Consider the following 26990-nt stretch of genomic DNA (forward strand, 5'->3'; position numbering starts at 1 on the left):
TCCCAGGATGGAAATGCTTGCGGAGTCTTTATTCTTTTTCTTTTTTAATGCTGTTTCATAGACCATTTGTTGATAATAAGAACCTCTTGCTTTGGTACTCTGGAGGGGAGATGACCTCGCCACCAAACGAGCGTTCAGCTCTTTGCATCCACCTTACCTATAGATTATTATTTCTGTGGAGAGCAATAAATAGAGAGATGCTACGGGCTACAACAATGTGGCCATCAGCTCTCTGGTCACCATGGCCACTCTCCACTCTCACTCTTGGCTTTGTGGCCTTCCTAGGGCTTGGTTCTTGATAAATGTCCTCCACCCAGCAAATGGCAGTGGAAGCAAAGCTCCCCCCACCCCGGCCCTTTCCATGTGACTTTTTCCACGGCTTCTCTCCATGACACTCAGAAGCAAGGAGCGTTGCTCCCACTTGCCTGCCTTCTCCCAAGGCCTTGTTCAGGGCATTTCAGTGCCTGGCCTCAAAAGGCTGCTTTGCCATGTTGTTTCTCAGTGTGGCCAGGAGCTGAACTGGGATGATGTGTGGATTGATGCGGTACCCGCAGTGCCGAAACACTTCCTCCAGGGCCTCGACAGCAGCGTTGGCCACAGAAGCGTCACAGTCGCCCTGAAGGTCCCGGAGAGCTGAAACAGCAAGGGAGAACCCGTTCTTGTTGTAAGCTGCCCTGAGAAGAAGGTTATGGGGCAACATAGAACATTGTTAGGAGGGGTGGGATACGAAGAGCTGCCTGGTCTTGGCTGAGCTGCCTTGTGGATTCACATCATAAGGACAGAAGGAGCTGCATGATGATCACCACCATTGTACTACCTAGCCCAGTATTATTTACATGAAAGAGACTCAGGGCACAATCCTACAGCTGTTAGACAGCAGCTAGACAGCCATAGGATTGTTAGGTTTCCAGGAACTGACCTCAGAGCCCGCGCTCCAAGGTTGGTTCCTGGAAAACCGCCTCCCCGCCGCCTCCCCTGCCGCCTCGTAGGCAGTGTGGATAGTCCCTGGGCTCTGTGCTTGGATGAACAGCATGGAGCAGAGCAAAAGGGGGCATTCCCAGGGGCAGGGAGGGGTGGGGAGTGCAGAAGTGTTGGTATGATGCTTCCTACGCACCATCCAGCTCCACCACCATCCCGCTCCGAAGTCCTGCAGCTCGACAGCCAAAACCAGCCATCTAGTCGCAAATGCAGGACAGCTGGAGCACGGAGAAGATCCCCTCTGCACTCCCTCTGCCTCGCATTGGACAGCCAGTCGCCTCAGAGTTCGGAGGTGGCTGCCTGTCCCAATAGGATTGCTCCCTTAGGGTGCAATCCTATACATGTTTTGACAGAAAAAAAGTCTTACAACTCCTTTTGTCTAAACATGTATAGGATTGTGCCCTTTCAGAAGTAAGCTAGAAGGATGCAAGAACATCCTTTGTAGCAGCTTGGACTCTTTGTCCCTCCTAGCAGGGTCTTCGGCAGAGAGGCCTCTCCCATTACTTGCCACCCAACCCTTTTTTAAACGGGAGATGCCGGGCAGTCCTCACCCTCTTTCCTTGTCCTTGCTACCACTTGCTTGCTTGGCAGCCAGCGGTGTCTGCTGCTTCTCATTGCCTGGGCCAGAGCGAGAGGCGGGTGAACAAGCAGGTTGCCACAGGGAAGAGGAGGAGCACATCCCGGGGGCTCTTGTCAGTGGGTCCCTGCTGGGTTGTGGGCCCTCGGCAGGTGCCCAGCCACGCCTACCTTTGGCACCTGCCCTGATGCCAGGGAGACCATCTGCAGGCCGCGCAAGTACTCGACTACTGATCTACTACTGCTAAGTCAGTGTGGTGACAAAGAGGTAACTCAGCGTCAAGGGCCAGACCTTGAGCCCTCATCCCAGGAGGAAGAGGCATCAGTTAAGGGTTCAGGGAATCATAGAATAGTATCATAGAATAGTAGGGTTGGAAGGGGCCTACAAGGCCATCTTGTAGAAGAAGGCTTGGCTGCAGAAAGGCCACCCAGGAGAAGGCTTGGCTGCAGAAAGGCCACCCAGGACCCAGTTCTCCAGGGGCCAATCTAAAAGGAAATGTTTTGTGAAGCAATTTGGGCAAAATCCACATTTTCCCAGAAATGAATTAGCTCTTTCCATGGCACATGCAGTGCTGCATTCCTCCGCTTTTGTGGAGCAAATGGGAATGGAAGTTGCGTTAGTGGGGTGGTGGGGAGTAGAAATGAGCATCAGCAATTGCGTAGGTGTGGGGCAGCCAATGAGCGGTGCCTTGCTCCCCCTCCCTTCCATATTCAACTAAGTGCAGGGGAAGGCTTGCTTACGAGTAGACATTCATGACAAACCCCACATACACACACATTCATGAGGCGGGCAGGTGGGCAGGCAGCCGCTGCCACCCAGAGACGGAGCAGAACAAGCGGGAGTGCAAGAGGTGCTGCGAGCAGAGAGCGCAGAGCTGGCGAGGAGGGAGAGCGACTAGCACGCTGTCTTTGATGTATAGTAACGGCCCAATCAACAGGCTCGCCCACCCCACACACACACACAGGCTCAATGAACTGATTCTGGGTACGCATTCATGAAAGTCATCCGCCCTGACATCCACCCTTCCTTAGCTGCGCAGCTTTGAATCTTCAGGCATCCACTGTTTCTTAGCTGTGCTCCTTCGCAGCTGCGCAGTTTCAAAAGAGCAGGGCTGGCTCCCCTCCCCACTCCCACGCTCAAGCAACATTTAAAGCGAGAGGCAGTGACTGAGCCCCTGTTCACAACAGCGCAGTTTCCGAGCAGCAGGGCTGCTCCTACTTGGCAAAGTGGAATTGCAGGCGATGAGTTACTTCCGGGTAGACACGTTTACCCCTCTGCTCTTCCCATGACCCCGCCCCACGTAACTTTCCCTTCCGCCAATCAGCACTGCTTCCACCAGCCCGCACAGAAGTCGGCTGAGGTCACACGGACTCCCACGCTGCTCTGAAGCCGCTGTGATGGGAAAATGCGGCACAAAATGAGTTTGGAAAAAACCCTGGATTTAGGGCAAGAAATGCTGGGCTAGCTATGGGGAACTGCGTGTGCCATCTGCCACAATCGGCTTGGAGGTGGAGTACAACAGCGCCCCTGCATCCAGAGGAGGTTGCATTACTGTCCTCAGACTCTGGAGACTCAGGCCATGACAACACGATGGGTGTTCTTTCCCGTGCCCTACTTGCATCTGCGGGTACAATATAATTTCCTCCTGTTGTTTTCAACACAGACTCTAAAGGTCCGCTCCCTAAAACTACATCTTCACCCCAACAGTGGCCCACGACAAACTCGTCGTGGTGTTTGTGATGTCACTGGCAAGAAGATGGGTATGCCGGCTACGGTAGTAACAAAGGTGAGATAAATTTGGGATTAATCAGAGATTAGGTTACTCCCGAGATTAATGATTCCTGTAGAGAAAGGAACCATTTTCATCCTAAATAACCTACTTACCCAGAAAAATGTCCTCAACTTCTTTTGCAGTCACCACGTCTGGACTCATATGCTGTGCATTGCATGCTAGGCAGATCAACAGAAAATTGTCAGCTCCTGTACTCGATACTTTGTCCAGCTAAAACGGCTAATCAAACCTGATGCGCACAGCCTCTTCAGTATACTAGGGACAGCCTGACAACCCTTGGATAGCTTTAAAATTTTGCTGGTTACATCAAGATGGGGTTATTGAGACCTGGACGGAAGGGGGAAGGGAACCACCGGCAATGAAGACAGGTCGTTTTAGCTGCTCAGACCAGTCAGTCAGCTGAACCTGGAGGTTTTTGTAGGAATGAAGGAGAACTTCACATAGCTCAGTGTGGCGGAGCACAAGCTTTGCAGGCGGAAGGTCCCAGGTTCCATCCCCGGCTTCTCCAGGTAGGGTGAGGGAAGATTGCTGCCTGAAACCCTGGAGAGCCTTTGCTGCCAGCCAGTGTCGACAGTACTGGACCCAGGGTCTGACTCAGTATAAGGCAGCTTCCTATGTTCTTAACCACCTGACCTGCTGTGGGACTAAAACTGTTCTGCAGAGGCATCCTTTTTGGTGAGGTCTAGCTTTAGTTTCCTCCTTTGGGCAGAGTTGGGTAGTGACTGTCACATGGGGTTGAATCCCTGCATCGCATCCTGCGGGGGTTCAGCTGAAATCCCACCGTGGGCTTGTGTCCTGCCCCCCCCCCCTTTCCCAGGAGTCGGGCTTTTATTACCTATCAGTATGGCGGCCGCTTCTCGGTAGGAGGCATCCCTGCTGCCGAGATACTCGACCACCTGGGCTAGCATTTCCGAAAGCTTGTTTTTATATCTCCATATCTAGGGAAAACAGGAAGGTAGTCAAGGTACAGAATTTGGCTTTCATAAAAATTCCACCTCTTCAGTACATCTCCAGCCCTCGTGGTCATCAAAGTTGCGTTAATGGAGCGCCGGGAACCAAAGAAGGGTGTAGGCAGCAGTGTGGGCTAGTGGCTCCTATCCCCAGAATAGTTTCGGCAACTTGGATAGCTCCTTTAGAGTTCTGGCTGGTTCTGACTGAAACTCAGAATGGATACACAGCCCCACCAAAATTGGAGCCACCAGCCTCCAATGGTAGGCAAGTCTCTGTCCGGTCAAGGCAGTTCATTTCTTTGCCCTGCAAAGTTTTTGTCCTGTCTCTTGCCAAATTCTGAACAGAGTAAAAATTCAGAGACAGGAACCAGTGTAATTTATGCAAATTGTTTTACATAGGGGTTTCTTTAATATCTCTGAAAGATAAAGTAACAAATGAAACATACAGACATACAAATTACCCTAACTTCAGATATTTTTTCAAGAAATGTCCATCCATTATAACCCTACAGACTTTACATAATGTGTGTTTACACTAATGTCAAAACCCTAACAAGAGGGATACAAGTTTAGTTGGTTTAATAATTGGTAGAATATAATATGCTCACAAAATGTTGATCTGATGATGCACACAAATATAATATAATCAACTCTCTTTAATACAATATCCATGTACAAGCATACAGTAAAAGATGAGTAAAATCAATCAAAAATAAAAATGCAAGAATTTAATATTTGCAAATCTAACAGTCTCAGATATAATTTTAAAATGTCAGCTTGATCCAATGAAAGCAATGAACCAATTATTTTGTAGTGGGCTTGATCTACCCCTTGTGGGTCCCTCCCTTATTGGTTCCTTTGATTGTATCCTTCCTATTTTTCAGATGGTTTGTTTAATTTCAGATTAATTAACTAAAGGTTTAGTTGATTAACTGGTGGGGGGACAATGCTACGGGGTAGGGTTGAGTATTAAAGGCATTTGTTTTTTGTTTTGTTTTTCCAATTCTAGTTCGGTTCCAAGTATGGCACTCTAATGATGGCTCTTTGTGATAGTTTTATCCCACCACCCAGTATCTCCTTCTTATCTCAAACTGGGGAAGGGATATTGCTCCCCTCTGCATGCCCGCATCACAGATAGGGGGAAGGGTGTGTGAAGAGATCTGCTCCCCAGTTCTGGTCCTATCTCATCTCTCCCAAGGATTCCTGTTTAGGAACCAGGGACACCCATGGGAACCCACTCTCCCTACACAGCCTCACTTCAGTCTCCACTGCTGATGTCTCCCACTTTCAAGAGTGATGCATTTAGGGAGACAAAAGGGCACTGCAGAGGAAAGGGAATACGTATAACACTGACAACAGATGTGTGAGTACAGGGCCTCTAAGTCCATCTGTCGCTGTGCTATGTGGTTACCACCTACAATCCATAGATCAGCGACATTTGCTGGGAAAAGGACTGGGGTAGTGCTGGTAAAATAGAGGCAGGGCCCCAAACCTCCCACAAAACTCATGCAACCTCACAGAAGGACGTTGTCCAGTATCTCTATGGGCATCCTCGGGCACAACCACACCAAAGGGTTAATGTGCTACGACCCAGCACCACATCGCCAACCACGCTCTTACTCACAATGTATCTGCAGATGTTTAAGTATGTGCTGTAGAGACTGGCATGTGTTTCATAATCAAAGAGGTCACTGGGAATGTCCACCCATTTCATGAATTTGGCACAGCTGCAAAGTGCGCCCCTGGAGACCTAGACAGGAACAGGAGAGGCAAGGTTAGCCGGCCCTGAAGTTGCCACCGACGGTGGGTTGTAGCTCAGAAAGATGTACGGCGCCATCACTTTGCTAGTTTCATTTGTTAAAATGAAAGCCATCGTGCTGGGGGCTTTCTTCCTCATAGATTTCATGGTTTTTGAACGTGGACAAAAACGGTGCCAGGAAACTGGGGTCTGGTAATGAAGGTCACTTCTCTGCATTATAAACACTTTGAAGAAATTGCTGGTGTTACTTCTGTTCTTGCTTGGCCAAAGTGGAGTGTCTCATAGAAGAGATTTTCATTAAAACGCTTTATTTTTGCACAATGGCTGCTGCTCTGACGCTTACTGTGCCATAATGCTCCCATTTATGGGGGGATGCTCTACAATTAATAGCACATTGATGTGTATATAGTTTTTATTTTATTATTATTTTTGATAGACGTACACCCATAGCCACCCTGGGTGCCATTTTTCTTGATAGAAAGGCAGGGTACAAATCCAAATAAAAAATAAAATAAACAACAGTCTTTAAGGTGCCACGTGACTTTTGGCTGGTTTTGCTGCAGCAGACTAACACTCCCCTGGAAACCTTTCACCCTGATCTGTGTGGTGAGCTGTTCCTTATGGCGACTCTCCCAGCTGTTGTGGCCCCTTCCCCAACCTACAGCTCCCATGCTGGCTGGGGATGACGGGAAGTTTTAGTCCAACACATTTGGGGGGCAGGAGGTTGAGGAAGGCTGCACTAAAGTAATGTGTTATCATGTGGAAACTCCCAGTAATGTGGACAGGTTCCACAGCAGCAACAAATGCCTTCAGAATCATCCAGCTCTACCACATAACCTCTAGGCACATTTCCACATGACCAACAACCATTGCTCTGTGTTGCCGTTGGGTGTGGACAATCATCACAAAGAAGTGGGTCACCAAGCAGACAAGGGCGATGTGTAGACTATCCCTTTGACTCACTTCTCTGGTCCAAGAGTCTGTCAGCTGGATTAAGAGGGGAATAAGGCTTCTGAGAACATCTTCTGTCACAGTGTTTCTGTGGTTTTCTTTCACCCCCATCAGAAGCATCCCAAAAACAACAATGGAGGAACGTCGAAGTTCATTGTCTTCCTAAGAGGAGAGAGAGAGGTGGGGGGAATATCACTCAGTCCCACATTTTGTGTAGGGCAGGCGGGTCACATTTTTCAGGGGTTTTAATTAAATAAACATAATGGCCCCATTTGGATGTCACAACAACTCAGTTTTTTAAAAAACAAACAAACTCTGGGTTATTGGGAAGAAGTGAGCACGCTGGTGCATGTGGAAGTGGATAAACAACCCAGGGACACTCCATTCCTGGGTTGTTTAGTGATGCGTCCAAACTTGGATCACTAGCTTGTCAGGAGAGAGACAAGCCAGAGGCCTGGGTTCAGATGCAACAACACTAACAACCCAGAGATGGAGTGTCCTTGGGTTGTTTCGATGCTCTTTTTGTGCTCCCTCTTTTTGTGCCATGTGAACTGGGCCTTCTATCTCCCGATGGGTCCAACCCTACAACAGCATAAGCCAGGCTCGCACAATGCGTGAGTCACCTAGTTGAACATAGCCCACCACCACGTATGGTGGCCCCTGTGGCTGGATGGGCTGCATTCATCTTGGTGTATCAGGCATTGTCCAGAATCACCTGATATGCTGGCAAAACTGGAAGTTTTGCTGTTGATATTGGGCCACTTCCCTTGCCACGGACAAAGCCCATTTCTCACGAGTCTGTGGACTTACATCATTAAAGTAATTCAAGAGGTGTGGGACAAGGCTGGTCCCCATAAACCCATATTCCTCCACGTTCAAGTAATGGAATACGTATTGGAGGGTCTTAATGGACTCTTTGGCAATATTCCTGTCTGGATCGAAAGCACAGCTGATCAGAGGAGAGAGGAAGGGTTCCAAAACCTCATCCTGAAGGAAGCAAGGAAGAAAGCAGGCAATTAAACACAGTTACTGTAGAGCACTATTGGCATACGCATCAGTGGAGGTTAGGGATGTACAGACTGTGTAAAATCCGCTCTGTCTGTGTTTCGCGGATTGTCAGGCACCTTTCGTTCCGTCATCCGTCCACAGACGGATGCGAATACTATTTTTTTCGTCATGTGGAAAAAATACGGAAATAATTACATAAATATTTACATAATTTACCTCAGTACATAACATTTACCCATTCCATTCAATGTTTCCTTAGCAGAAATTTACGGATTTATATGCGTACATTTCGGGAAAGTAAAAAAAATCATCTGAAAGTCCATGGACTCCACACGGCCTGAGGGGGTGCTCCGCAGTAGATTCCTCAGGTTGGATTCTTAGAAATCAGAGCTCATTTTAATCTGTCTAGAATTTCTCCAGCATCCCTAGTGGAGGCTGGTGGCTCTGATGTCAACGGGGCAGTGAAATCACTCCAGGTTTCAGTCAGAACCAGTCAGAACTCCAAAGGAGCTTCGCACTTTGGATAGCTCCTTTAGAGTTGACTGGTTCTGACTGAAACCTGGAGTGGATTCACCACCCCAATGACATCAGAGCCACCACCCTAAACTGATACACACACACACAGAGTCACTTCAATCTGTACCCACAAAACACAGCAAGAGTAGGACACCTCAGTAAGTGTTCAGCACGCAACTGGGAATGAGCGGCTAGAGCATTTCCTGGCCAGCTCGACTGATCTGCACCAAAGGGAAGTCTGCCGTAGCTCAGCTGGCTGGAAAAGGCTTCATCTCAGCCGACTCACTGGCAGCCTGCCCACCTGCAGTTCTGCTCAACAGGAGATCCATAGGAGATGCCCTTCCCAGTCAATGGATCCAGCACTCCTCGTTGGACACTGCATGGAATGTCATGGGGAAATTTTAAAAGGAGCAAAAATTCTCAGGCCTGAAGTGCAACGTACCTTAAAGGTGTCACAAGGCTCATTTTTGGTTTTGCTGCAACAGACTCATGTGGTTACCTCTAAAAAGCCTTTTTAGGCTTTTTAGGAAGCCTAAAAAGGAGTGCAGTTTCCTATGTCTAAACTGACATGCTGTATACTCACCAGTGAAACTCCAGCTGGCATTTGGTGCAAAGGGCACCAGCTTTTCCTGGGATTAATATCGCCACACAGCTGGAGTGCACATGCTCTAAGAAATAACAACCAGATACTTTGGGACTTGGGCTGAGCTGTTGTAGAACATGATTTACCAGCTTTACAGTCTGCAACTTCCCCCCTAATTCTGGCATAGCCACAGCTCAGTGATAAATTGCTTCTCTACATGAGGCATTTAATGTGAGCCTGTCATTCCTAACTCACGGTTATTTAGATGATGTCATGACCCCCCAGTTTCATTTCTGTTTTTTAAGAGCATTTTCCCATTTTTTTTTAGAGCAGGGAAGATGGAGTATTATTTGTGAAAGTGAAAGAAAACGTGTTTTCCTACTTGTGTAATTACACTATTCTGCTATAGCGCAGCACCACCTAGAGGTTATGTAGCAGAAAAGCAGGAAAGGAAAAGCTCTTTGTGTAGAGCTCAGATTTCAGTTCTGCAACAAAACAGCGGATTACCTGCCTCATGTAGAAAAGCTCAAAGGACAGACTCTGCCATGTATAAGAGCGCAGGTTCAATACCAGGTATCACTTTATTTCAGGTAGCAAGGCCAGGAGAGACCTCAGCCAGAGACCCTGCTGGGGACAGGCTGGGGACAGCTGTATCCCAATCTAGACCTGGAATGGGCGTTTCCAGGCCCAGGGTCCCCACTGTCCATCCATTCCTGGAGGCCTGATGGGGCAGACACAGGGGGCTTGAAGTACAGCATTCCACCAATCCTGCTTTTTTGACTGGGCAAGCACAGGAGAGGCCCAGCTTCCTACTATTTATACCAGGCTTGGCCAATCCAAATGCTTCATACTGCCAGCCAATCACAAGGACCAATGATTAAAAGTAATTGTACCCCACATTTCAAGATGAAAGCCTTTACAAAGTAGCACATAAAACAACAATTAAAAATGCAAATCAAATCAATTAGACAATAAAAATACAGTGGTATTTAATCCAGGAATCCAGCAATAAAACAGAGGCAAATTTTTTTATTTTTTTAAAAGCCTCTGCTAATACAAAAAAAAAAAAAATGTTTTCAAAGCCCATCTAAAAGAAGGAAGACAGGGGCTTGGCAAATCTCGGGGGGGGGGGGTGTTCCACAACTGTGGGGTCACCACCAAAAGAGCCCTGTTCCTGGTGCTCATCAATCAGACCTTAGCTGATATTGAGCCTAGGGGGAAAAGATGCTTGCATTTGGGAATGCGAATGAGGCAAACTGAGTTTCGAAGACGAATTTGGAGAACTCCATGAGCTCAACCATCACAGATTCGCCCATCCCTAGTTCCATCCTGGTCAGGAGGCCCAGAAGGATACTGTGGTTGATGGTAACCTGGCTGAGAAGTCCAGGAGAATAAATGAGGCTGCATGCTCCACGTCTACCGCTTGGTGCAGGTTGTCCACTAGAGCAACCAAGGGCATTTTTGCAACAAAACCAAGAGAAAACCCAGGCTGGAACGGATCTAAGTAACTGGCATCATCCAGAAATACTGAGTTGGAGCTGAGATGCCACTATATGCTCTCACACCTTGCAATGAAATGATTGCTTAGTTATTCAAATTACTAGGATCCAAAGTGGGTTTCTTCAGAAGGGGTCATGCCACAACCTCCTTTTACTTAGGGCTGTGCACAAGTGGCCTCTTGACATTCTCCACCCTATTTCTGGGCAGAGAATTTGGGGAGACAATCTAACCAAATTTCTCCAGGGGGAGGATAAATTCTCAACGGTTTCTCACAAGTAGGCTCACCACTGGCAGGGGCTGTAGTAAGGTTTTTTCATAAGGGGTTTGTTTGTTTTGTAATGCTGCCACAGCATCAACTGTGTTGGCAGGCTGAACCCATTTTGCATCCACCGCAGTGCAGGTGTCAGATGGGTGCTGTGCTGTGTTCTAGCTCCAGGGAAGAGGTAAAGCTACTGCTGAGTCAAATTCCGACCTCCAATTTCCTGGAAGTTTTCATCCCCCATGAAAGAGGCTTCCATTCTTCTGCCTCATTCTCAGGGTGTTTATAATTTAGTGTTGGGGTGTTTTTGAGCTTCCCTAATCACAGCCAACCTCTCCGGCTGCCTGCACTTCCCGGTCTGAAGAGGCTCCATGGGAGGAATTACCTCATGGTATCTTTCCCTGGGTTTTAATTGATGTGTGGGAAGCTGAGGAGGCTACAGGCTGCCAGACAGATGATTGTATGATGAAAACAGGACTCTTGCACACACTCCTCAGCCACCCCAGAAGTAAGGTAAGCACCAGAAGCTGAAAACCAACCCGTGAGAATTTCTCCAAAATTTCTTCTCCCTTGAATTTCTTTTCAAAAGCCACTTCTTTTCTATAAAATTGAATGAGAAGGGTGGAAAAAAATGTGGGAGAAATTCTCAGCACAGCACTTAATATTGCCACACTTATATTTTCTAAAAGAGGCATTAACCATCTTTGAGATCCAGATAGGGATGTACGGACTATGTAACATCCATTCCATCTGTGTTTCGTGGATTGTCAGAGGCCTTTCATTCCCTCATCCACCCAGATGGAATCGGGGCTCTTTGTTTCCCTATTTGCGCAAATTTACGTGTGTGGAAATGTGCATATTCCCCCCAAATGTGCATTTTCACAATTTGGCCTATAGGAGAAATGTGCATTTTGGGCTGGGTTTTTTTTTTATTTTGCATATTTTTCTATGATGAAATTTGTGCAAAATTGAGGAAAGTTAGAAAATTGGTCTGCAAGTCTGCGGAATCTGCCCAACAAGAGGAAAGCCAGTCTACTGTGGAATCTGCAGGTTGGATTCATGAAAATCCAAACTCATTTGGTTCCGTTGGATCATCCCTAGATCCAGAACGCAAATCCTGTTCTGGCAGCTTTAATGAGCCAGGAAGGGCAAGGAGCAAGAGCGCAAATGATTGGTCTCAGGCCTTGAAGTGATCTGCCCATGTCTTCAGACTTCACAAGCTGAAACGCATCCATCAGTAACATAGGGATGTACGAAAGTCACTTACCTTTTTGCAGATGTGATTCGCGGTGGGGGGGGGAGGTGTGCCATCCCTCCCCCCGGAATCCCCGATGGGGGGGGAGGCGATCCGGTCTTCCCCCCCGGAATCCTGCCCGGCCGGCTCCGCTCCGCGGCAGCTCCGTGGAGCAGCCAGCTAGGGCCGTCCGCAGCTGGAGTTCCAGCCACAGACTGGCTGCTGCGGATGCAAATGGCAGCTGCCGTAGCGGCCGCCATTTGCATCCAGCCAGGCTGCTGTGATAGGCTATGTAAGTATTTATGTAGCCTACCATGGCAGTCAAAAAAAAAAAAAAACGTACGCAAATGGTGGCGGCTACGGCAGCCACCATTTGCATTCCCTATTTTTCACCGTTTTAGCCTATGTAAATATTTATGTAAGCTATTATGGCGAAAAAAAGGAATGCGAATAGCACCCACTACGCTATTTTCATTCCCCTTTTTTTCACCGTAATAACCTATGTAAATATTTACATAGGCTAAAATGGCGAAAAATAGGGAACATAAATGGCGGCCGCCGTAGCCGCTGCCATTTGCGTACGCTGTTGTTTTTTTTGGACTGTCGTGGTAGGCTACATAAATACTTACATAGCCTATCACGGCAAACAGGAGATGCAAATGGCAGCTGCGGCAGCCGGTCAAAAGACTAGCCACCGCCGCCAGAGCCGCTGCTTCCGGAACATCCACCCCAGGTAAGCTTTCGTCCCGGGGGGGAATCCGCAGGGGGGCAGGGGGTGGGAGGCCATTCCGCCACGGATTTCGGGGGGCCGAATGCCAGTGCATTTGGCCTCACTGAAATCCGTGGCGGAGTTCTCCGCCATCCCTACAGTAACATCACTCTTCCTTCTGCACCTGAAGATAGCTCTGAGGCCTGAATATACCCAGGTCCATGTCCCTCATGTAGGCTAGCCAGGCCCTCCAAGCCCAGGCCAAAAGGTCCCTGTTTGCAGCACGAGTCTGCCCTTTGTGTCCTACACACCTACTCTGCCATTCACCTCCTGTAGTGAATCTCTTACCTCAAGAGGATGCTGCAGAAGGTATCCCAGCCCTCGAATACTGAAGACCTGCATGAGGGGGCAGGCTTGTGTCATCCATTCTCGGAGGACATCCAGGATGTCTTGCTTCACAAAAAAGAGGCCTATCTCTGGGTGAAAAAGAAGCTGAGAAAGAAAACTCTTGATGGTAAGCAAGGCCAAAGTGGGAGGGGAGATTCGAAAACAATCTGTGCCAAGAAAACCCAAACTTGGGAAAAGAAAAGAAACAACGGATGGATGTGACTTAAGGTAAGTACTACAAAGTTAGCAGAAAAATACTGGCACTTGATCGGATGCTAGTGGCTAAATACTGGAAGTGTCCAATCCATAACTGCCTACAATGGAAGAGCAGAAAAGGAACGTGTGGCATCGAATCCTGCTAGATTACACCCCCCCCCGTTAAAAAAGCAGACACAGAGGGATATGCTGAAATTTAACAAAGAGTCTTTACAATGTTGATATTCAGTTACAGAACACTGGAATAGGAATAATAGCTATGAAAACATGACAAGAAGTACTACATTTAGTTTAATAAAAAAAAGGTTATGCTTTTGTAATATCTGAGTTTGGCTGTTGTGTTGTTTGCCTTCTGATGTTATTATTCTGTTGAACTTATTTCTGTTATATTGGATTGTTTAGTCACAAAAATGACATTTTTCAATTTGGTTTTACTGGATCCTGGATTCTGCTTTACTGAGATAATTTTAAATTCTTTCTTTCTAAATAACCTTTTTAAAAAGAAAAAATAAAAACAAATTGCAAACATGCACTAAAAGTACTTGTCTTTGTTCATAAATTGGGGTTTTTCAGTCAATTCAGTTTATTGGTCCCTAAAATGGTTTGAATCACTTACAACAGGCATGGGGAACCTCTGGTCCATGTGCTAGATATGGCCTCTGGAGGTTCCCCATCCAGCCTGCCAGCTTCTTCCCCCAGGTCTCACCCCCTTTCCTAGCAGGGAAAAGCTCTTATCTCCGATCAGCATTCACAAAACACAGGTTCCTATGCAGAGGAGCGGAGAAATCTAAATGTATACGTGGGGTGTGTGTGTGTGTGTAGGAGACACATAAGCTTCAATCACCCATGACAAATCTGTGAACAGCAATCCACTGTGTCTGGCCCCATCCAGTTAGCAACCCATTGTATCTGGCCAGTTTTCACGATTGTTGCCAGCTAAGCCACAGTGGTTTGCAGCGTGTGCCTGCTGCCATTCTAAATATTCAAGCCACAGAAGTCACTTGTCGCAGCTTATTGTGATGTGCAAACCAGGCAGGGTGGCTTGTTGCTGTGATTAACAAGCCACCCAAGAAACACAAGCTTGGGTTCACACGATAAGCTGCGACGACTGCCTGCTGCGGCTTGAATATTCAGAATGGCGCCTGGCATGTACCACATGCCACCATGGCTTATTAAACCACGGTGGTCAGCAATGATTTGTGCAAACTCAGTCAGTGGCTACTGCAACCCCTCTATGAGGCCTGCAGAAAGTGATCCAGAAAGCTAAATGCAGGCCACTGGCCAGAAATAGCAGCCGATGGGGGTTCCTAAACTGTCTGGTTTTGTTCCCTTCCTGGGACTGCAGAAATGGTGTGCATGCGCGTACGCGCATGTGTGTGTGCCAAACCCCTGGCAGGTCCCAATTATGGCTTCCAGAGAGCCTGCATGCTTTTCTGGCTTTGAACTCTCACCTCGGTGAAGAAGGCCATCCCGACCGTCCTCTCCTTAAGGTCGGAACGGCGCAAGTACGCATTGGCCTGTTTGAACATCATTTTGAGGTGTACTTTGGTGAATGTAAACAATGTCCTGAAACAGCCAACAGAAAATGCAAAGCGATCACTATTCTGAAGGTCAGCAAGAACCACCACTCAGGTCTGCTAGACCCACACTGCATACAGACCACTTCTCAAATTATGGGGGGAAAGGAGGGGGGCTCACTGAAATCCACAAGGCCCACCCCTGATTCCCCCCAATTTTAGTCAAATCTCGCCCCCTGTATTCTTCTAAAATAGTAGCTAAGGAAGCCATTACAAAAGCTAAGGGGTTGGTCCCAATTCCTCTGCCCCCACTGTAATTGGAGCTCTGATGTAGGCGATGATAAATGAAATGCCTTCGCAATATCCGCTCCATCAGGCAATACTTGGCTAAAATGGAGCTAGTGGAAAGGAACTTAGTCCTTGGAAACAGCAAGGGATGGCATTTCCTTCCCACAGTTTCTCAATCGGTCAGATCCTCTGAACACATTCTATTTTAACTTTCAGCCATTGCTTCCAGTTACATCTTCACATCTTAGGAAGGGTTGCATTCACATTCGATGGTCTTGATCAGTTTACACAAGTCCCCTTCTCATGGCTGGCCACTTTGAAGCCACCAAAATTGTCCAACCAGAGCTGGGTTCTGTGCATTCACCTTCACCTTTGCAAGTAGCTGTAGTTTACTCCTGTCCTTAACATCAATAAAATATCTCCCCTTTTCTGTTGGAGAGGGTCTGTAGCTTAGTCCTAGAGAACATGTCTCCCAACTTTCAGTTTCTTACCTAACCAGATTGAAAAGGCCTTCGAAGAAATTCTCAGGAGTCGACAGCATGTCCCAACACCCCTGCATCCCCAAAATGTTATATTCCTTGATGTAGCCGGCACATGCGATCAGGTTCTTCAGTGCCTGCACAGCAGTGCTGAATCAAACAAAGGGAAAAGTATCACTAGAAACCATTGGGCCTGAGAGACTCAACCACATTGCCTGTGACATGTGTCAAGCAGAAAGAGTCACGTTTCTGTCTAAGCCTGCACAGCTTGTGATCAGCCAAGCCGAACTCAGTCTACCAGCAGTTCAATAAATGTTCTTGTTCTGCTGATGACAAAAAGAAACATGGGGTGGGGGGAGCCCAAGCAACGTGGCTGGTGGGATTTCAAGTTTTCCAGGCCTGCATCAAGGGGAAGTGGAATCTCTCTCTCTCTCTCATTCTCTCTCTCTCAGTTAAGAAAAAAAGACCACTAAAGAGCAACATGACTGAGGTTTAAAAAATTAAAGCTTGCGCAAAGAGAGTGAGCAGATAATTGTTTTTTCTCCCTCTCTTGTAATTTTAGAACTGAGGGTCAACCAGTGAAGTAAGATGGCAGCAGCAGGTTCAAGACTGACCACAGGATGTATTTCTATACACAGTGTGTGATCAGCTCTTACGGAATTCGCTGCCACAAGATGCAGTGATGGCCAATGTCTTTATATGGTTTTAAAAGAACAAAGGGTTACATACATTCATGGAGGATCTGTCTCTTAGCTAAATGAATCCTCCATGTTCAGAGGAAGGATACCTGTGAGTAACCAGATGCTGGGGACAAACAGCAGGAGAGAGTTTGCACCTTCATGGCCTGCTTGTGAGCTGCTCAAAGACATTTGGCAGAACGCTGATCTAGATCAGCCTGCCCCAACCTGCTGCCCTCCAGATGTGTTGGACTCCAATTCCCATCATTCCCATTGGCCATGCTCTTTGGCCACACACATCTGGTTTGCTTAGCATCCCATACTCCATGCCAACCATCGCCAAGTGTATTAGGCATGGACCTCTGGGGTGACCACCAAGCTATTCAGGGCAATGAGTCGCGTTTGCAAGCATCCAGAGGAAGAGGGCCATCCCAGAGGCTACTAATGGGTTTCTTACCTCAACGGGGTGGAATGCACAATAATGTCAGACGCACCACTTGGTCTCTTGGATCCTCTCCTGCTTGTCCCAAGAACAAAATAGATCTGGGTGACCAGTGCCATGAGCAGGTGGGGGAATTTGTTTTGAAGTGCCTCTGCAGCCTCAGGTAAGGACAGGATGAGACATAAAGCATTGGTGGCCTAGAGGTTACAAGGAAAGGGGAATTATGTTCAGTAGAGGTCATCTTGAGAGAAAGGTCCCCTCCCGACCTTGGAAGAAAATGCGGAACTCTCTGCCCTGGGAGAGCCGCTCAGCCCTCTGGCTTCATGGCTTGCACTGGCAATTGAAACCCCTCTTTATTTAGGCCAGCCCTTGGTCCGACTCATGTTCATTCTTAATTTGCTTTTGGTTTTCTCTTGTTTTAATCAGCTTTAACTGCTGTTCTTTGTATCATGTTGTGACTATTTTGATGCTGTTTTATGGAAGTTAGCTGCCTTGAGCATTCCTTGGAGTGGAAAGACAGATTAACCCCACCCTCCAATAAACAAGCAAACATAAGAGAGCACACAGGCCTCTAGTTACGGTTGTCAACTTTGGGCGGTGGGGGGATGGGGGCTCCTGTGTCTTTCATAGCTGCATAAGAGGCATAGATTCAAGAGAAGAAAGGATGAGAAAAGCTTGAGCAGCTGATTGAGTGTTGATTGACTGATTATGTTGTAAGTGTGAAAAATACAAGACTCTTTAAGAGAAGAAACTGGCAACCATCTCTACACTCTGCTTCCTTACACTCAGGGCCCAGCCTTGAATTTTTGCAATTTTTGTTTTAAATTGTGTGTGTATTGTTCATTTAACTGTATGCATATCAAACAAGCAACCCCCTCCCACCCCAATAGTGCAATCTTATACGAGTCTACTCAAAACACAGCCCCACTGAGTTCAATAGAACTTACTCCCAGTTAAGTAGGTATAGGATTGCAGCCTAAATCTAGAGAGCTTAGATTAGCATATCTTTGCAGGTCTACTAAGCACTCATGTACCGCACCCATGCCATATAGCTGCACTAAGGGGGTAGAGTTCCCATGCTGGTGGGCATGCTCATGACTGGGTTCATATGGCTGGTTAATGTATGTTATATGGTCTTCCCACTCCCCCTAGATCTTCAAATGTTGCATTGGTTTTATATTTGGAATTGAAACAGGAGGCTGAAGGTCAGGGAAAAATAAGCTGAGGACAGACACAATATTTTTATAACAGCAAGGCCAGTCTAGAAATGCCATCACTGAGCGTAACCTCAAGGCACCTAATCTTCTCTACTGCAGAGCTCTGGAAAAGTCAGATCAGGAAGTTTGACGCAGAAGCCAGCAGCATACAGCCTTGAGTGGCCAGTTTCCATGCTGTCAGGATCACTTGAAAAAGTTTGAAAAAACTTGAAAAAAGTTTCCTTTAAAAAATGAATACGACCACAGATTAATGGAGTACATAAAATGCATTTTTTAAAAAAAGAGGGAAAGAAGTCTGATGGCTGAGCCAGCATCGGATTTTCTGGTATGCCCATCTGTCAGTTGCAAAGTTGGAAGGAAGCTAGACTCAACCCATTATATTATTATAGCATTATATTACTCTATATTATGTCTGTCTTTACTGGAATAAGGGGAAAATATATTGGGAGGGGGCAAAGAAAGAGATCGGAAGGGGGGAAAAGAAAGAGATTGGAAGGTGCATAGAAGGAGGGGCCATATTGTTTCACATTACTATTATTACCAGATTATCCACATACAATTCAAATTCTGGGGATCTGACAGAGAAAGTTTCTATATCCGAGAGTTTTTTTCCTTCTTCAAGTTTTGTTTCAGCTTCAGCCAGAAACAGGTTTGCCAACTGTCCATGAAAATTGACCTGGCCTGCTCTTGTGCCTTGAACAGGCCTGATCTGCAGAAACCAGGGGATGAGGCCTTTTCACAGAGATGAGCATTTCCTACTTGGTAACGCTGGCACATCAAGACACTGCAAAAGGCACAACCCCAGAAGCCACTGGGTGAGTTCCCAAGCCTTGCCAGAAGCCCCCAGCCCAGCCCAAGCCCCCCATTTTAGGATTATGATAAAAGGGACAGCAGAGTGGTTTCGTACCGCCAGTGGCATTTGAGACTTGCTGTGTCGCCTGTAAGTGACTTCGGAAAGTGAGTCTTCGTCCTGCAGCCTTTTGAGCAGAGGTCTTATCAGCTTCACGTTGGAATACGGGTCGGCGACCAATGCCTTCCACATCTCGGCTACACTGCTACAGGGTTTCAAAAGAGAATTAAAAAGAAAAAGAAATGTCAGGCCTTTTATACTTCCCTTAAGTTCTTCTTGCATTAGCCTAGAAAAATGACAGCAGGATATGCATATAATGCTCTGGCTGTCCCACTTTGATTTTTTGGTATCTGTTCCTTGTGATTTACAGTGCAGTACCTTTAAGGCAGGGGTGGATAACACACACTCTATGGGCCACATGTCACCCCCACCATCCCACCATTTTTTGCAGCCTCCAGTGTTGCACTACTAACATTTGGTGGAACAGTGGCAGTAGCAAAAAAGTGATTAAAAAAACCGCAAGGTATGTGGGAGGCGTACACCTTAATTAAAGAAAAATCACCACGCCATGTAAATTCAGTGGCACAATTGACGTTTTTGTGGTAGCATCAGTTTTGGTGGTGGCAGGGAGAGTGTGGCCTCCTTTGGGTTCTAGCGGTGGGGTGGCGGCGGCGGCGGGTGGGATTGGCTTCTGGACCTCTAGAAGTTGCCCACTCCTGATTTAAGGTATTGTACTCTACCTATCAGGATAGAGAGAGAAAAGGTGCAATGGTACATTTTGCCTTTTGAAGGGAGTATTTTGGGGATTAAAACAAATATTGCACAGATTTCAGTTGTTTGGATTTCAGTTCCCTCTTCAGGTTAAATCTCTCTCCCTCAGGAGAGAGTTTGGATGCAATACTAAATTATAGTTTAGGATTTTACAGGTATGTGCCTGCTAGAACCTCAAGTGCAAGCTCTCTCACATTCCCTCTCCTGTGTCACAGCCACAAGGCGTAAACTAGAAACATCCACTTCCTGGAAACTAACCTCAGTTTGTCATTAGGTTTGAACCAAACCAAGCTGTGGTTGGTTTAAACTATGGCTTATTGAAACAAGCCAAGATCAAACCATGATTTCTGATCTTCGCTAGCTCAATAAATCACCATTTAAAGTAATCACAGTTCCCAGTTCAGATGTAATGAGAAACTGCAGTTAGTTTAAACCAGGAAATTAGTTTAAACCAGGATGCTTCCAATCTCCGCCTCACCATGCCATGCTGGAGGAGGAGGGGGAGAATTTATTCCCAAGGACCAGGCAAGCTCATTCCCATATGGTTTATGGGAGTTATGCTTTTGAGTTATGTCCAAGCCTCTGCATGTAGCATCCTGACTCTACAGCACAGACATGTAAATACTTGCATGTTAAATGGCAGTGCATAACTTCCTTTCCATGCCCCTCTTGACACAACTCTCTATCTAGGTGTTTGGATATTGTTTCATCACTGGATGGCACTGGACTTAGTTGTATCTGGGTGGAGTAAGGGGTTTCCTGTTACTATTCTTGTTGGAGAGAGAATAAAGATCGTGTTTAGCTTCCTGACTTCTGTGTCTGTTAAGCCTTCCTGGACACCAGGTAATAAACGTTGCTGAAATTTTTTGAGTTGTAATGGTGGTACTGTAAATGCAGCTAGAGCCATTAGCAACAAAGAATCTCGTAGCACTTAAAGACTAACCAATATATACCCGCTTAAGCTGTCTTGGACTACAGACTACTTCATTAGATACACGAAGTGTTATCTTCAGTTGGCAGGTATGTATTCATTTGGATATAGAAGCAGAAGAATGTAAATAGTTGGGTGAAATGGCAGTTAAATGTGAAAAGTACAGTCTGTGATTATTCAATTAGCTATGTTTAATAATGCTGGGATGGTGGTGTTATCACAATCACTGCTATTGTAAATGGTCACTTAACTGAATGGTCCCAGATTGTACTTTATGCATTTCATTGCCATTTTATCAAAAACGACTGTAGGTCACAAAATAATAGGCTTAAGTTACGGTGAGACAGATTTCGGGTGAACATCAGGATATAAGCATTATCAACTGCTAATGTCTGCGGGTCAAGCTGCTGTCAGAGGTGCGGGAGTAAGGGCTGGTAAAAAGTTGCAACCCTGCTTCAAAAACAGGGGAGTTGGCAAGCAGTTGGCAAGCCACAATACATGGCTGATGGGCTATGTCTGAATTGCTGAATCACAAGTTGTGCAGTCCTGCGGTAGAGCATCTGAGCCATCCTAGCAATTGCACAATGACTCCCTGGCAAAATGGTTATGTGTATTATTGTCTGGGCAGCTGTGTCGTTGGTTCAGTTTGGAGGACATTTTACAAAAACAACATTAGGGAGAAAATTGGTTCATCTCCTTGAGGCCCCTACTCATCACATTCCACCGAGCATTCCAGAAGGATGTCTACCACTCCGTTTAGACGTTTTGAGGCAAGGCTGCACACCGCCTTCATCATCTCTTCTTTGGTAAAAGGGTCATTGATGTTAGAGAGATGGTTGTAAATTTCCTTGACAATCATGGGCAGCTAGAAGAAGACAAAGAAGAGTAGAATGATGGAGCCAGTTAGCCATCTCCTCCTCTCTCCTCTTACAACAGCAGGTCTTTTGATCCCGCCTCCTGTGCCAAATGCTGTTATAGTTGCATTGCTTATGGTAAATACAAGGGGCTGGTGTGTACTAGCTACTGGACACACTTCACCTCCATGGGTAAGGGGTGGAAAGAAATCATTCGGCATGTTTTGAATGCAACCAGGAAAGGAGACAGAAGTCTGAGTTTGGGAGCTGGCTGGGAGGAAGCTTTGGAACATTCTGTCACTTGGGGAAGCAGAGACCATGAAAGCAATAATGTGATCTCTTCCTAAAACCATGCTATAAACCTTATGCTCTCCTGGAATGAAGCCAAACAGATCCTTAATGCAATCATTATACACCATCTCACATTCAAAGAGATCTCAATATCCTTGATTCTTGTGCCTCTAATTTCAGGATCTCAATGGACAGCAGTTGCTAAGGCCCAAAGCAACACACGTTACACACAACGCATAGCTGCTGCTGCTGTTCCACACCTGCTCTCATGTCTCTGAGTACCATTTCCTTAAAGATGCCTAATGTGACATGGCTGCATCCAGAGCTTCTCTATCCCCCGGCCCGCTCCAGCCAATCAAGTGGAGTGGAGGTTGCGAAACTCTGGTGGTAATAATGTCACATCACATGTCATCTTTAATTGAGGGGGGAGAAAGGGAAAAAGACATGAGTTGGGGGCAGCTATGTGTTCATCATATCATGACTGTTTGGGCTAAGGTTGCATTCCACGTTTTTTTGCTGCATTTGTATCTGCAAATCTGCAAATACAAGATACAACATTTGCATCTTCCAAAGAACACAGATTGGCTTACGTTGCCCTCTCTCCCCCCGCCCACCCAATTATCTCCACCTGTGATGTAGGCTAAGCTGGGAGGTAGTCAGTTGCTCATCATGGTTCCCCAGAGAGGTGGCTGTGCAAAGACTAGATCTAGGTATCTCCAGTCCTAGTCTTAGATAGGGACATACGGATTATGTAAAATCCATTCAGTCTGTGTTTCGCGTATTGTCAGGCACATTTCGTTCTGTCGGTCCACCCACTGACAGAATCGGATGTGTTTTTGTTTTCAAATTTGAGCAACATGTGTAAAATGTGCAAATTCCCCCAAATGCGCATTTCCACACTTTAGCCTATGGGGGAAATGCACATTTTTGGCAGTTTTTAAAATTTGCTATGGCGAATTTTGCGCAAAATTTGGGAAAGTTAGAAAACCGGTCCACAAGTCCACAGAATCCACCCGACAGGGAGAAAGCCAGTCCGCTGCAGAATCTGTGGTTCAGATTTATGAAAATCTGAACTCATTTGGCTCTGTTGCGGATTTCTTCAACATCCCTAGCCCAAGTCTATGCATTATATAACACTGGGCTGGTTCACACATCGCAATAAGCCACTTTGACAAAAAGTCACCATGGGTTGGTTATTTGATCACTAACCTATGATGGTGCTGACATACCATCAGCCTCTCCGAGCTCGTTGTGGCTTGTTTCCAACTGATTCCTCCCGCCTGCTCCCTGCATGTATCCCAGGGGCCTTTGCAGTGCAACTCCTCTATAGTCCTGCTGTCTCGAGATTCTCTCCCCAACCCCTTTCTTGTCTTGCAAAGCACTTGCATTGACATCCATATGCCATATCTTCAGAGTGGAGAGGGGTGGAGGGGGGCTTACCTTACTTTTAGTATGAGGTGGCAGAGGGTTTTATTTATTTTCTGTCTTTAACACTTAAAAAAAAACTTCCTTGGCTGCTCCTTGCAGCCCGTTCCTCTTCCTAGCACAGTGATGCATGAACGCATGATTGATTTACCTCTGGGTAAACACACACGCCCCCAATTCAGAACCATGGAGATTTGGGAGAGGGATTTAAGATTTCCTTGCTCCTGTTTTCATGTCTAAATTCCCCCCCCCCCGTGCCTGTGGGGAATGGTTAAAAAAAGAGAAAAATGAGACTCCCTCCCCCCTTTTAACTATTTCCCTCTCAAGGGATAAAGCTGGCTGAGGTGGAGGAGGAGAGTAACTGGAGGACAAGCAGGGCTGGAGGGTCCTGCGAGGAGCAGTCAGGTTTTCTGTGTTCTTGCCAAGCATGTCTGTGGCCCTTTCAAACAAGCAATGAAGAACCCACTCTGCCGGGTTCAGATGTCACAAGGCACCCTGAAAACAAGCCACCCTGAACAACCCAGCAACAAGCCATGGATTCTCAGGGTGGCTTATTCGTGAAAAATAAGCCACCCTGTGGAAACCGTACTGGGTTTGCACATCACGACAAGCCACTATGGGTGATAACCCATGGTGGGTTTTCATGTCATGAGAACCAGGTTATTGGCTTTCGAGAGGTAAACAGAATACCAAAATACTAGGCAGGGGGCATCCTTGCTATGGCCACAAGTTCACTCTTTGACCTAGTTCGCATGTCATAAAAGCAACTCCTGTGCCTCCTGGAATTGCTGGGGACGAGCAGAGCATGTGAGCTGCACATGAGCCCTTTCCCCTTTTAGTTAACAACCCAGGAATGCCCTGTTTCTAGGCTGTTTTGTGACATACAAACCCAGAAACTCTGGGTTGTTTATGCATTAAACAACCAGAGTTAACCCAACAACAAACCATGGATTAATTCTGGGTTGTTTAACCAATAAACAACCCAGAGTTTCTGGGTTCGCACATCATGAAACAACCCAGGAATGGGTCATTTCTGGGTTGTTAGCCAAAAGCAGAAATGGCCTACATGCTCTTCTCAGCTCTGGCAATTCCTGGGTTAAACAACCCAGGGATTGCTGCCGTGACATGCAAACCAGGTCTGTGTCTGAAGAAAGGGTTCCATTTAAAGAAAACCTCTTCCCCTGTCCCTTTTGATTCTTACATCCTCCATGTCCATCCCACATTCCTCCAGGAAGGAGCTCAGCAGCACTCCTGCAGCCTGAGAAATACCTTTGTCTTCATTCGTGAGATTGTCTATCGCTTTGAGTGCAAGCTCTGTGATCTGAGTGGTGGAGAGATGCTCACCAAACGCCTGGCACAAAGGAGAAAAGAGGTTGTCTGTCAGGGGTTTCCCTCTTCTTCACACTCTTCCCATTTCTCTGCAATCCAAATGTGCCTTTGCAAGAAAAGCTAAGAGCACATTTGCCCTGATCCAGCAAGTGTGTTCTGTGCACTGAACATAGGTTTCTTCACATGCAGCTGATGATGTAGCTGCCACACCTGCTCCACAATACTCATTTAGGTCCCATTAACTGGCAGGATGTGTCTTGCTTCGTGACTCAGATGGAGGGCGATCCAGGGCCACCAGGTGGTGCGTTGTGCCTGAGTAGGCACCTGTGAGTAGATCTGGACTGGACCCTTTTTTATGGCCTCTAACACTGTTTTTGTCATTCATTCATATGGCGACAGTGTTGTGCCATGCGATCGACAGGCATGATGAACTCAACTGACCTGCAGCTTTTAAAATAGAAGGAGGTTGTGGATGCATGTTTTCCTGTCTCTCTGAGCAAAACATTTATTACAATGATTATTTACAAATTAGCTGTTAGAACAAAACAGACAAACTGCATTTGCCATTTTTTCTGAAAATAACATCAAAGTTCGGAGTTGTGTTTTGCCCTCACACTTAATAACTTTCCCCCCAGAGAACAGATCTGAGTCTGAAATGCATCTGGAATCGTGTAACTCATGTGTTTGCATATATCCATGGGTGCTCGTTCCTACTTCTTACAATCTATAAGGGTTTGATCCCCTCCCCAATCCCTTCCACCCGTTGCAGAAAGAACCTTGCCGGCTGCTTCTCGAGGTCGCAAATGTGGCCTCTGAGGGAGAGAAAAGGGGGTGTTCCAGTGGGCAGGAAGGGGAGAGGAGAGTCCAGGATACAAGAAATCCTACCGCCTCTCCTGCCCCAGCCCAGTGCCTGGCAGCGCACCATATCTGGATGGGCTCAGAGGCCCAACCAGAGGGCAATTCTGTAAGGGGACGGAGAGCTAAAAATTGCCTCTGTCACTCCACCTGCCCTGTCAGCAGCAGCCTAGAAAGACATCAGATACTCAGAAGCCCCTGGGATCAAAGTATTCCTTCTAAGGTTTGTATTTTGCCAGAGAAAAATATGCTCTTACCTCCTGGGGGTGTGTGGTCTCTCCTTCACAAGAAAATGGTGAACTTGATGCATCACAATGTCAACATTTTTAATGTAAATAATAGGGATCTTTGTGACATGTGGGAAACACTACAACTATTCAAGTGTCCATTGTGAAAGCAAAGAAAGGTTGACAACTGGAACAGCTGCAGTTTTTTTTTTTTTAAAGCATAATGTAAGAATGCTGCATTTTGAAGTCACGGATTCTCAATCAATCTTGGGATTACCAAGTTTAGAACATACACACATTTCAAATTAGACAATATACAAGTTAGATTTTTTTAGAGGCCCATTCTTGAGAAGTCCTACCATTTAATGCTGCCAAACCATCAGTGAGAAGTTTAACCTAAAATAAAAAAGACAAGCAGCCCCAACCATTAGATGAAAAGTGAAGGAGAACCCCAGTATAGCGTGAGTTAAATTGCCAAAAGTTGCAGAACAGAGCCTTTCAGTATGTTTTCATTGCGACCCACTTGGAACACATTTGGAATACACAGAATATCCTTGAAAGTCAAACTCTCCTGTGGTGTGTGTGTGTGTGTGTGTGTGTGTGTAAAACTGGCAGGGTTAATGGTGATGAAAATGTCAGATTGGTCTTATAGTGAACTATAAACTTAACTGGTTTTAAAACTGATTTAATGGTTACAGCGTCCTACAAATCGCTGCAGAGTACAGCAGGGTTCAGGACAATCCCATTGTGCAGCTTTTGCTGGCCTGTGCCATTTCACACTGTAGGTGTAGAGGATCATGTTTGATTAAAAAGGTAAAGGTGTCCCCAACCAGTCGTGTCCGACTCTAGGGTGCGGTGCTCATCCCCGTTTCTAAGCTGAAGAGCCAGCGCTGTCCGAAGACGCTTCCGTGGTCATGTGGCCAGCATTACTGAACACCAAGGTGCACGGAACGCTGTTACCTTTCCAGCCAAGGCGGTACCTATTTATCTACTTGCAATTTCTTGCTTTCGAACTGCTAAGTTGGCAGAAGCTGGGACTGAAGAGGGGAGCTCACTCCGTCACGCGGCACTCGGGTCTCGAACTGCTGACCTGCCGACCTTCCAGTCTGCAGTTCAGCGTCTTAACCACTAAGCCATCGCGGCCCCATTATGTTTGATTACTCCTGCATATAAAAACCCCACTCCCTGAACATACATTAGCATGATTCAGCTAGAGCCTTCTCCAAAGTGTTCCAGTTTTGCATGTGAAAGGGGTGGGGCTTCAAAAATGCAGTTGCCTACTTGCAGTCCAAAATGGTACCATACTCCTCGTTGCATGTTTCAGCTCCAAGAACTCAAGGAGAGGGATGATATGGTTATATAGACAAAGTCAAGCTTAGCACTAGCAGGCACAAAGGGGAGCAGGAAGGAAGACCAGC

General features: G+C 46.5%; 1 protein-coding gene across 1 annotated transcript in view; it reads right to left on the reverse strand.

Moving 5' to 3' along the window:
- Positions 1-457: 457 nt before the first annotated feature.
- Positions 458-26990, reverse strand: part of LOC146351905 (maestro heat-like repeat family member 5) — a 59078-nt gene continuing 32545 nt past the window's right edge. The window contains exons 15-27 of the mRNA XM_084829634.1: positions 24363-24512; positions 21302-21456; positions 18947-19094; positions 16838-17019; positions 15716-15853; positions 14871-14985; positions 13165-13308; positions 7818-7994; positions 7020-7169; positions 5922-6047; positions 4183-4285; positions 3440-3505; positions 458-633 (exon numbers count right to left, since the gene is read on the reverse strand). Coding sequence (XP_084685760.1) covers positions 458-633; positions 3440-3505; positions 4183-4285; positions 5922-6047; positions 7020-7169; positions 7818-7994; positions 13165-13308; positions 14871-14985; positions 15716-15853; positions 16838-17019; positions 18947-19094; positions 21302-21456; positions 24363-24512 — 1830 coding nt within the window. The remainder of the gene's footprint in view (positions 634-3439; positions 3506-4182; positions 4286-5921; positions 6048-7019; positions 7170-7817; positions 7995-13164; positions 13309-14870; positions 14986-15715; positions 15854-16837; positions 17020-18946; positions 19095-21301; positions 21457-24362; positions 24513-26990) is intronic.

Source organism: Heloderma suspectum, chromosome 2 (assembly GCF_057233095.1).
Source record: "Heloderma suspectum isolate Gila_16-S chromosome 2, 16-S_ref, whole genome shotgun sequence".
Taxonomy (NCBI): domain Eukaryota; kingdom Metazoa; phylum Chordata; class Lepidosauria; order Squamata; family Helodermatidae; genus Heloderma; species Heloderma suspectum.